This window comes from Falco cherrug, chromosome 5 (genome assembly GCF_023634085.1).
Source record: "Falco cherrug isolate bFalChe1 chromosome 5, bFalChe1.pri, whole genome shotgun sequence".
NCBI classification, from domain to species: domain Eukaryota; kingdom Metazoa; phylum Chordata; class Aves; order Falconiformes; family Falconidae; genus Falco; species Falco cherrug.
In genome coordinates this window covers 15,917,128-15,929,219 of record NC_073701.1, presented here as the reverse complement: position 1 = coordinate 15,929,219, position 12,092 = coordinate 15,917,128, and the positions used below count along the sequence as shown (strand labels likewise).

General features: G+C 46.7%; 1 protein-coding gene across 4 annotated transcripts in view; it reads right to left on the bottom strand.

Annotated features, from left to right (window-relative positions):
• The window catches only part of SCUBE1 (signal peptide, CUB domain and EGF like domain containing 1), a 218,104-nt gene extending 212,578 nt beyond the window's left edge, over positions 1 to 5,526 (bottom strand). For 3 of the 4 annotated variants that reach the window (XM_055712142.1, XM_055712143.1, XM_055712144.1), the window contains exons 1-2: positions 5,343 to 5,526; positions 2,448 to 2,570 (exon numbers count right to left, since the gene is read on the bottom strand). In XM_055712142.1, the coding sequence (XP_055568117.1) occupies positions 2,448 to 2,570; positions 5,343 to 5,430 (211 nt within the window). In that variant the 5' untranslated portion in view covers positions 5,431 to 5,526. The remainder of the gene's footprint in view (positions 1 to 2,447; positions 2,571 to 5,342) is intronic. The other variant, XM_005433714.4, reaches the window with a different exon arrangement.
• Positions 5,527 to 12,092: the final 6,566 nt, after the last annotated feature.

Here is a 12,092-nt window from a genome sequence, read left to right as displayed (position 1 = left end):
ACAAAAAATATTCGGTGTATTTCATCTTTGTTATTACAAGCGCAGTCACTCTCAAAAGATAATTTTTAATGGCTGATTACTGGTGTTGTCTTGTGACAGAATATTAATTACCAATCAATACTGCTAGGCTGTTTATTTCTTTACATTTTGAATACTTGACCTCAAGATGCAAAATAAACCCACCCTATGTGAACAGCAGACCTGAGGCAGATCTTGGGTCTGCCACTGACTTCTATGACCCTTCCATCACCTCTAATAGTTTTGAGTTTACTCACTCTTTGTAAAGGATATAATGGTATCTGCCTGCCACTGAAGGTACATTACTTCAGTAACAAAGTTTCAAAGTACTTTGAGATCAAGAGGTACCACACAAGTAATCTAAAATAAGCTCCAGAAAGGAAGCATAAAAATATTTCAAGTTTTCTGCTTATCCCAAAGTTTGATATTAATTACATACTTAAGATATAAAGCTGATGCAAAATCTTTAGAACTATCACTATAACATTGTAAAAATTTCTGTACCATGCATAGTAACACCTTGTTTAGACACATTCATTTACCGGACTAATACTGAACAATTAACATTCATGCAGGATGTGTTGCAGTCTGCCCCAGCTTAGTTTACTTATCAAGCTTGTCAGACGCTAAATTCTGTTAGATATGAGTTTGACATCACCCACAAAAATTCCATGGGATTCTGTATATCGTTCCACACAGACATCTGATTTTTTACTACTTACTGAGCTTTTTTACTGAACCAAAGTCAGACAAAGAGAAATATGTGTATTAAATAAGCATGAGTATCAGCCAGGTCTACCATGAAACAGAGCTCAACAGCTAAAATATGAATAGTTAATGCTTAAGGAAACTTTTGATGTGGAAACCCAATACAACGAGAAGTACCAATTCTGAGAATGCTGTAACCTCCACAGCTGTGGCCTTCAGTACATTCAGAGCTCTTTCTCTGGAAGAGATGAATAGAGGAAGAAGTGGTGCTGAATGATTATTCTGTTTGCAAGAAAGAAAATCCAGCTTCCAAATGAACAGCAGCTCAGAGATGCTACAGCACCAAGAGATGGACAGTAAGAATCTGTCTCTGTCAATTTAAACCCAAGACAGAAAAATAGGACAACCACAAAAATGCTTTATGAGGGCACTTGAACAAACACTTTGGAAGTCCATGGAGAATAATATGTGGTTTCAAATTTTTGTAGACTTCAGCAAAGTCTTTTCTAGGTCTTTAATCTTTTTAATGGACTGGCCATATACTTTTTTAAAAGTTTCAGTCTGCCATAGAAAGAGAGACTTGGAAGGAGAATTTTTATAGCTGCTAAGCATCAACAAATGGAAATAAAATAACAACCTTGCACCTTTTATTTGTAAGGCATTCTGCTGTGATTACAATATTTGTTCTTTTCACCAGAGAACAATCTCTCTGCTGAGGTTCAATAGATGAGATGGAGTTCATAAAATCTGAAATACGAGTGTACACAGTGCCTAATAAAACACGCTAGGTCTTTCTCAGTTGCAAGGACTGATGTAAGGACATAGGGAAGTCAAACAACTTTTGAAAGTGTGTGGTAAGTACAATAATCTGAAACAGTTGCTTTTAAAATAGTGTTCTACAGACTACGCATACGTGATCACGACACACATAATGTCAAAGAGAAGCAAGCTCCAGTGTCCCGTTCGAGCGGATACAGGAAAACACCTACTGTAACTGACCCGGGGGGCACATGGGTGAGAAGAGTGACGGTAAACCACAGGTTAGCCGAGCGGAAGGTGCAAGTTTTCCTCTGCCTCAGAGGGACGCGAGAAGAGCGACCAGCACAGGCCCACACCGCGCCGGGCGAGGGCACGGGGGCCGCAGGGCGGGCGGCTGCACCGGGGGCGGGCGGCCCCGGCTCCCCGCAGCCCCGCCGGCCGGCCCGGCTGCGGGCCCCGGCATGAGGCCTCCCCGCACGCCACCAGCCGGGAGACACGGCCAGCCGCAGGCACGGCGGCCCCGCTACCGGCCCCGGCAGCGCCCCCCGCCCGCGCTGCCGGGAGCGAGCCAGGCGGCCCGGGCCGGCGGGGCGGGCACACGTGCTCGGCGCTGCGCCTCGAGCCCGGCCGCAGCGGGGCCAGCAGCGCCGGGACAGGCTGGTGCTAACCCAGGGGTCGCCTCGGTGGGGAACGCCCCCCTCTCCTTCTTTTTTTCTTTTCTTTTTTTTTTTCTTTTTTTTTTTTTTTAAACATAGGCTGGTGGACATGCTGTTTGTGATTGCGCACAATTAGCAAAAGCAGCAGGGGGATGCTTGCCAATAAACACCGAGATTTGAAGTTAAGCAGCTGTAAATCTGCATTAATCGTTTCAGGAATCCAGCTATTTACAAAAGCTTTTAAAGAGCAAACAAATAAGAGACGGGAGGGGAGGAGAGATAGGAGAGGAGCCAAGCTGTCCTTACCTTCACACTGTTTCCCTTCGCCTTTATAGCCTGGCTTGCAGATGCATTTGTAGGATTTTGGTGTGTTTTGGCAAATTGCATCGATGTGACAGTCATCCGTAGCTTCTGCACACTCGTCAACATCTGGAAGCACAGAACGAACCCCAAGGGGACAGATAAGAAGGGAGACCTGAGATACAGAAAACCGTCAAGGATAGATACTCCCCTTGAAGAAGCTGCTTGCTTTCCTGCCTTCCGAGCATCATCCTGGAAATGAGAACATCTAAGGTTAAGTAACCGAACAAACCGACGTGTTCCTCTCCTTAAGTCATTTGTAAGCACTGCTCCACCAAGCTAGAGGGGCTCGGTGCCACGTTTCTGCATTAGGAAATCATTAGACATACTAGAAATCAGCGTCTGCTGTATAGGTCTGGTACTGGAGATCCACATCTTAGTAAAACAAGAGAGCGTTTAAATGACCTGTAAGAGGAGGGAAAAAGCTCATTTGCATGTTCTAGCAAAGAGATCTTCTTAATTTAGAAAGATAGACCCTAGTTTAAGTAAACTATGCTGGCGGGGGAATGAGAAAAAGAAATATTTGAACAGTAAACCCACGTTAATCCTTTTTATTAAGAAGCAAGAAAATAAATAAATGGAAGACCGTATGAAACTCGGTAAGTTAGAGTGGAGAAAAGCAACCTGCAATATCATCATCTACATGGCCTAAAACTCATTTAGAAGGAAAAAGTTCCAGCAGTCTCCCTGGCCCCTGCTCGGGCGGGTGCCTTGCTGGTGAGCTGGGCTCTGCAAGGGGGGACCGAGACCGCTTTTCTTGTTTTCAGGGTAGGAAGCCTTTACAAACATTTCAGTGACGGGCATTCGTTTTCTCCCCCGGATTTAAAGAGGATGGGGGAGGGAGGGGGATGAGAGAGAGTCGAGATTTGGTAGTCGTGGGAATGTTAATGAAGTGAACATAGAAAGAAAAAAAAAAAAAAACCAACCTCCGACCTATTCAGGGATGGGGTGTGCTGTTAACATGGGAACATGTAAAGCCCTGCCTGCCCTGCCCTGCCCCCCGCGCTCCCCGCAGCCGGTCCCCGGCCGCCCCGTCCCCCTGCGCGAGGGGCTGCGGCGGGGCCGCCGCGGGGGGGGCGCTGCCGCCGCGGGGAGCCGGGCCGGGCTGCCCGCCGCTGTCAGCCGCGGCCGGCGTGTCCGCAACGCACCTCGCACGGGTGTTCTCACCACTTCATGCCAGAGCCACATGTGGGGCTCCCTACAGGAGAAAGGCTGTCAGGGGAGCGCCCTGCCCGGGAGGGGCGGGTTAGCAGCCCGGTAACAGCAGCAAGGCTGCACAGAGCGCAGCCTCCCCCTTATTTTTAGGAAGTATCGAGGAGGGAGGGGTGGTGCGGAGGGAGGGGGGGGGACATCCAGCAAGAGGCATGTGCAATTGGTTTCATGCCAATTAGATTAACAGATCCTCAAAAAAGGTGCACTAAAGTGAAAACAGCTTTATTGTTAGCCTGAAATCCTAACGCTAATTGTTTCAGAAGTGCTCATTCAGCCATCTCCAGTGATAACACACGGATCCTTCAAAGTCACCGGGGACAGGAGGGGGCTATTTAAAGAGGGGAGGATAATCAGACATTGTGCCATGGCAGAGAGCAGAGAACTTCTCTGAGAGGTGCAGGCTATGACGGCCCCGCGGGGCACCTCAAGGATCCCAGCAAGAGAATTGCCTGGACTCTGTATTGTTACTATTTTTCTAAAGAAAGGGGAACAGAACGCAGAGCGTTGTATTTTCAGGAGAAACGCAGGGCTGCTGTAATCTGTTTCCTTCTTTCTTGTCCATTCGTTTATTTTAACCGCTGACCCGGTTTCAGATCTAGCTATGATTTACGTGAATTAGCTTAGGGGGTCCCAGAGTGTTGTCCAGATCAGACACAGCTCCAGTCAAGCACAAAAAGAAAAGAAGGTAGTGGGATTTTTTTGTTGTTTGGTTTTTTTGGTTTTTTTTTTTTTTTTTAAATGCTTTGGTTCATACTTTTGACTCATGAAATCGGCACCCATCTCCCATCAAGATCAGCAAAAGTGACAGCTGGACTCTTTATAATGCCGTCAAAAATTTAAACTGCATTGAGCCAAGGGGGACATTTCACAGCAACCAGAGGATGCCTGGGAGTCAGGCGTGAATGCCAATGAGTCAAATGAAAGGGCAAAACCAAATATGAGCCCCCGCTCCGCATCTCACGTTGCGTTTCTTGGACTTTAAGAACTTCTACACCGACTTCGTTCATTTTGTTGCACTTAAACTCTGCTATCTGAGGAAAAGGGATTTTTCCGACCCCCTCCCCCCCCCCTTCACCTTAAAGGGTTTCTTCTAGCACAACTTCAGAGACTGCATACGCATCTTTAAGAAATTAGTTTGGGCTTACAACATTCCTAGGCAGATGGGGTTTGCGGTGGGGGTTGTTTGTTTGTTTGTTTTTAAACAGCGGAGCAAAGACTTAATATCATTACTGCTATTAAACAGATAGGAGCGCGGCTGTTAAGAAACACCGGGTCTTTGGGTTAATGCGCAGACAGGGAAAACCTGTGAAGATACAACAGGCAACGCTTTCCCTGTGGAGTCTCTAGGGTTCAGCACAGATTTATCTCGTAGGCACTTAAGGAAAGTAACTTTTTCTTCCCCGTCTCTCCCTCCAGACGTCCCTGGGCTCCGGCAGTGTCAAACACGCGAGAAAACGCCTCCCCACCACAACTTCCAACACCCCCGGCACCATAAGCAGCACGAAGTGACCTCCCCCTCAACACCTTACGCCAGGGAGAGGAGAGCGGACGAACACGGTCCCCCCGGGGCCATGGCTCCGCACCGCCCGAGCCTGGGGAAGGCGGCACGGCGGCGGAGCCCCCTCTTACCTGCGCCCCCGCTGCCTCCCGCCAACCTGCCGGCCCAGGCGAGAGCGAAAAGAAAACAGCAGCGCCGCGAAAAGCAAACAGTGCCCATGATAATGATGCGATCCCCGGCCCCCGGTGCCTGTCTGCGATAAGGGACGCGCTCGGGGCCGGCCGCGCGGAGCCGCCGGCGCTGACGCCCTGACAGCGCCCCGCTGATTCGCCGGGGCTCCCGCGGCGGGGGCGGTGCCGGCGGCCGGGGCGGGCCGGGGCGGGGCGGGGCGGGCCGGGGCGGGCCGCCCCCAGTGCCCCCGGGACTGTCCGAGCCCCGCCGCCGGGGGCGGGCGTGCTGCTCGGCGAGGCGGGTGAAGTCTGCCCCGCCCCGAGAGGTGTCTGCTGGTCAGGCGTGTGGTCCTTACCGGCGGGATGCCCGCGCCCCCGCCAGCTCTCCCTCATGTCTCCCAACAGGTAGGAAGCCCGTAAAGAGCCGTCGGGGCCGTTACCGGGCTCCGGCCCCGGGCGTCCCCAGCTGCGCCCCTCCGCGGCTGGGGGCGGCTCTGGGGGGCTTCAGCCCCTGCCCCTCGCAGGGAGCCGGGAGGAAATAGCTCCCCCCGAGCCGCGGGCTTCGAAGGCAGACAGTCCGGCGAACCCGGCCGCCCATCTCCTTGACAACCGCTGAGAGGGATTTGTCCCCCGGCCTGGGCTCTAAGACTACAAGAAAACTTTTGTGTCCCCCCTGCCTTCCTCTTAGCCTCGCCTAACTCCGAGCGCTGCCGTTCACACTTGCCTCGGGTCATTGCCAGCCGCTGGGCTTCCCCAGCGTTCCGAGGGCTCTGCCGCGGCGGCGCTTGCCCCTCCCCTCCCCGGCCTGCCTTGCCTTGCCTTGCCCTCCCCGGCCTTGCCTTCCCCTCCCCTCCCCGCCGGCCTTCCCCTAGTCCAGGCAGCCGCGGCGCTGCAGGTGACCCACATGGCCCCGGACCGGCCCAGACGTTCTCCAAAACCATCAGGGAAGCTGTAACTGCCCCTGTTGCAGACACGTGTTTATGAGTGTCATGGTCACCACCACCCTGAAGGAGAAAATCCTTTGGGTTTAAACACAAACATAAGAAATTTGCCCCTCTTAGAGGCAAATTTCATGACCCTGAGGTCTTCCAGACTGATCGTTTTTGAAGGACTGCAACACCAGACATCCCTTGTTATGACTTTGCACCCCTATTCACTTTACACATACCTTTCTTTCTTTCATAGAGGCCCAAGTCCCCATCGCCCCCCCCCCCCCCCCCCCCAAATGCTTTGCTACTTTAGGTTGGTGTAACTCCTTCTAATTCCCCAGCAAGGCTGCCCGTTGTGTGCAGCAACCACTCGTCACCCGGATAATAAACACATCTCGCCAGAGCCTTAGATGCCTCTTTTTTTGTCAAGTTCCTCCCAAATGTATGCATGTTTCAGTACAATACGCTTGCCCAGAGAGTAGCACTATTAAGTATCTTTAAGCCTGAACTGATGGGAAGAAAATATAGGAAAAGTTGCTCAGCCCAGCTGCCTGGTTAGTACAAGTACGCACCACTACTTTTTTCCTTCATAAAACTAAATAAATCGTGCACAGCTCAAAAGCTGTTTGCTTTCTGAATGTTTACACCTCTGCTTTGGGCATTCCCGTCCTTAATCCTTTAGCGGTGGGGCAGGGGTATTATTATTTTAATTCCAGCCCCTTATTTTTGTGTGACTATGCCGAGGTTCAGCTGTGAATTCCATGCTCCAGCCTTCCCATGGATACACTGCGTGTTTCTCCCATGTAGGTCCCCCGAGGGATTACCTGGTACCTTAGAGCTCCACCTAGTGAGTTTTGTGGCGTGCTGTAGCACAGCGACCATCTCAATTATATCCGCTAGCAGCGTGAGCTTTACTTTATTAACACACGTCGATCTTTCTGGAAAGGCTCATATTTTCAAAGACTTTGTCCTAGGTGAAAAACAAGACTAAGCTTCTTACTAACTTTACAAAAAATATTTCATAATTGGCCTTGTATATTCCATTTCCTGAAATCATGCTACAATTTATCATGGGATAAATTGGCCAAAAAGTTTATTTTCCATGAAGAAATTCACCAGACATGTCTAAAAATGAACCACCTCAACTTTTAAAAAGTCACAGTGTAATGAAAAGGTTGTCTAAAGCAAAAAACCACTCTAATTGCCTTGGTGACTTGCTCTCTAGCACATATTGTAACTGATGCAGTTAACATCACACTTAAGTTACTCTTACAGAAATCACTACACTTGTGCCTTTTATCTTCTCTGATCCTATGCACTTATAACCTGTACAGTACCAACACTACCGACAGAGCACTCAGGAAAGGGAGCCACCTTAACCCAAGTATCACACTATTTGTTTATGTCCTTGTGTACTCCAAGGGTTGCATGCAATTGAAAGCTGAAGATCCTTCCTATCAGGTGTCCATCTTCTAGCAAGCTTGCTTCTGGTTTTTTTTTCAAACCAAGATCTTGACTGACAGAACATACCAGAAAATACCATGGTGCAGTGCTCATCAAAAAAGGTCCTGAACCTTAAGTCAGGATCAGCACATACAATCAGGAATATGATCCACAGTGCCAGGCTGAGTATTTCCAGAAGGGCCTTTTCAGCAGTTTTTCTTACTAAACTTAGAAGGCCACATCTTAGAAAAGGGATCCTTGTGGATTTTCACCTTTTCCACTTGTAATTATGCTTCTGTGCTTGTTTATCATCATCTAACATCATTCCTATGCTCACTGCACAGATGTTTTAATGAAAAATTTAATATTGGAAGTGTATTAGCAGTAATGGCCAAGCAGCTTCCTCTAATGTGGAAACCAAGAGCCAGATTCATGACTGTAAGTCTGCTCTGTGTAACTGGGGTAAGCAAGGGCTACCTGAATTGAAGGTGAGGGGGCCTAGCCTGGGCACCACCCCCGTTGTTTAAGCTCTCTACCAACGTACTCAAGCTCTGCCTGAAAACCTTAGGGCAGCCTGCAGTGACAGCTTACAAGTTAATGCCTTCTAATGTTCTTCCATACCAATGTCTTCAAAGCATTTGGGGGAATATTCCAATAAAATAATAATAATGAGATGTTTTATTAGGACCCATCTCTTTACAGAGTAGAAGGCCCATGAACACCTGCATATGGGGAAGACCAAGGACATAAATGTAACTGTGGCTGCAGAACAGTAGCCTCGCCTTCAGAACACCTTCTCCCACAGACACACACCATTCCGAAAATACTTTAAGACAGAAGAGCATTTGCAGAATTATTTGGTTTCCCAGTTTGCTATTTATGAACACCTGTATGTTGGGGGCAGATGCTGCCTTCAGGAGGCAAAACAAGCTATAGACAGGGCTAGGAATCACAGCAGTCACTGGACAGGGACAGGCTATGCAAACCTGAGTTAATTGCATCTATGTTTCTGTTTCTTCCTTCTGTCCATCTTGCCCTTTTACAGTCCAAGCCCACTGTAGCAGGACCTGTCTATCATTATTAATGCACCTTACAAAATAGCATACTAAACTTACTTTGCCAGTCTCCCCAGCTGGGGCTTTCATGAGGCCAGTAAGACATATAAACCCTGACAGGAGAATAATTTTAATTTCAGTTATTCTCTTTCTCCGAAGTGTATTATGAAGGACTGAATGAAACTTGGCCCCCTTGTATAGGGGACAAGGAGGCCATGTGCCAGAATTTGTGCAGAGAGCATATATACTTTGAACCCTGAACTGTGTTTTCTCCAAACTTTATTTAAATCTTTTCTATTACAAAAAAAGGAACAATGTAAACCCAGCTCTTCAAAGCAATATAGACTATTTTGCATTTCTACATGTACTTAGGGGAAGCTTTTGAAACTAGAGGCAATGGATATGCATAGCACCACATGCTCAATGCTTTATTACTTCTTTCCAGGAAAATACAGTTATCTAAGTTTCCCAGAAGTTAAGCAACAAGATACAACTGAAGTATTTCAATGATTTGTCCTTGTACTTGGGAGGTGTGTGCAGGGGAAAGGCCATGATAATCCATAATGAAAGTTTTGTGCACGAAAATCTGGTGTCTGAGAGGAGGATGATATTTTTTCTTTTTCCTTGGAGGGGATGGGGAATTACATAGCGGCTGGTGTAACACTCCAAAGGGGATATTTAGTCCATTGCTTTAGTGAGATTACAATCAATTTTATCTCAGTCTCTCATCAGTGAGACAATGGTTGAAAGCTTGTGGAAGTAGTGGTAAATTTGAATATTCTGTCCAAAAAAACCCAACAGTGTAATCCATACCAAACTTTGAAAAGATATATCAACTCACACTTGAGGACAGCTACTCTCCTCTTCCTACTGTGATGCTACCTTCCTCCAAAAGATGTCACCTGCTTCATCCAACTTTTGTTGCCAGGGTGCCAAAAGAGATTAAAACTCATACAAAAGTATTTCCCTAAACCTGTAAATCTTTTAACACGGTGGATCATGATATGCCTTATTGAGCATTGCTTATCTACAAATTCATAAGCTGCTTTTCCCTTAACTGACTTATGAACAGTTTTCCATTCAAAAAACTGCTTTAGCAGCTGGAGGTGTGTGTGTGTGGGGGAGTTCCTAGAAAGAGTAATGGAGATATTTTTTTTTCCTTCCTGCTTGGATTGTAACCACTGAAAGGGAAAGATGATGATATTAATGAAAAGCTGGAACATACTGCCATCACCACAAAAAGTGGAGTAGATCCTCCATTACTGGTACTCACTCCATCCTGGTAAAAGGCATGTTTTGCCAAGATGAAGGTTACATCTCAAAACAGGTGAATGATGACTTGATACATAAAGAGCTAGGTAAAACTCCATGACCTGCATTATGCAGGAGACTGATTACAACAGTCTCCCTTAAAATTAATAAGGGAGAACTATAAAAGCTGCAAGAGAAATTGTACAGAACAAGGTTGTGTGTACTACCTGTTATGAGATTTATACCACAGCAAGTGGAAGAAGAGGACATGCACCTGTGGAAACATGCAGCTGAAAAGGATACTTTTTTTTTTAAACTCTGTGGCCAAGGATACTTTTAGAGGTGCTGATGTGTCTTTGTGTTCACAAGGAGATGGGCAGAAGCATTCCAAAATGGTTTGGTTTTAGGAAATGAAGGCATAAGGGAGCCAGAAGGCAAATATCAAGGCCAAAAAGATCCTACATCAAAAAAAGGAAGACTAGGAAAACTGTAGCTGACTGTTCAGATTTCTGTGCCAGTAGATATTAGAGAAAGAAAATGGATGTTGAGAACACTCTTCCATTTAAACAAAAAACATAACAGCTGACAGAAGCTAAGCCACAGCATATTTACCTGGATTTCACAGAAAGATGTAGGAGGTGCTAAAATGCCAACATTGAATCCTGTCCTGGCTGCAAAGGGGATTAAGTAAGCAAGATCCCATTACTCTCTATCTATCCAGTAACTTTAGACTAGAGCAGGATCAACATTTTAACCCAACGACTCTTCCACAGAAGCCTTCAAAACCGTGATGTTATGCTATTAGAAGTTCTGGCTCCTGATCTGGTACAGATTACTTACCATTGTATTCTTATCATTGGCAGCTCAACTACTCTCAAAAGAATTTCACTGATTATTGTGATTGCAAAGAAATACGTTGCATTCTGCTGTTTTAACATGCTATCCTCTTGAACACTCCAGTTTGCACAGTCTAAAAAGGTCAAGCAACTTGGAAGAAAGTACTGTCTTGGGTATTTAGGCTTATGCCAGCCATTTTTAATCTTAAATCCCGGATAGTCATTAACCACTCTGACTGCACAGGACAGCAACAAGAATTCTAACAGCCCAACAGATGAGAAAGCTTTTGGGTTGTTGTAGGAGACATTTTATGATCAGTCTTTTTAAAGTGAACTTGTCCTTCAAAAATGGCTACAGCTGGCTCTGATTTCTTCTTCAAAGCTCTGATTAAGGCACTCGAGCAGAGGCACTTTCTGTTGTTCCCTTTCTTACTGTTATCCATGATCTGCAGTCACTTATCTGTGCATCTTTCCAGTCTAATCAAGGCCCTGAACATGCAAGGAACACTGAAGCATGTACATATTCATCAGCAGGACTACTCTTGCATATAGACTTCTGCAAAGACTGTCTCAGCAGGCTCAGAATCGTATATTGCAAGATAAAGAGAAGGGGCCATGGCCTCTATTCACAGTCGCTTTATCTTTCAGCTCAGCTCAAAACCAGATGTGGCGAGTAACGTGGCTCTAATTCACATGGGCAGTCCTCTCTGCTCTGTAGAACACACCACAACAGCAGTTCAGAGGAAAAAGCTGATTATGCTTCACGGAGGACTTAATATTGTGAAATTTGATTTAGTTCCAATTTAGAGCCCTGCCTACCCCACCAATAAAAACCATTCCCAGAAGCCCCAAAACTTCCAGAGGCAAATTTCAACTGCAGCCTGGTGGAGCAGCTGCAGAGGTGAATGAGTTGGCAAGACATCTTGCCAAGTCATGGAAAGATCCTGTATGACTCCTGCATCAGTTCTTTTGGACCTTTCCTGAACCCAGAATGTTTCAGTTTAAACATTATCAGCAGCAACAAGACTCTAGGAAAATTCTAAGAGAAGTTCTTTAATCAAAATTCTTCTGGACCCCACAAATCCACAAACAATTTCAGGTTGTTTCTCAGGACACCTTCATGCAGAAACGGAAGAAAAATACCTGTAATGTAGCCTGCTCCTGCAATTTTCCTCTTTCCCCACCCACCCAGTCACT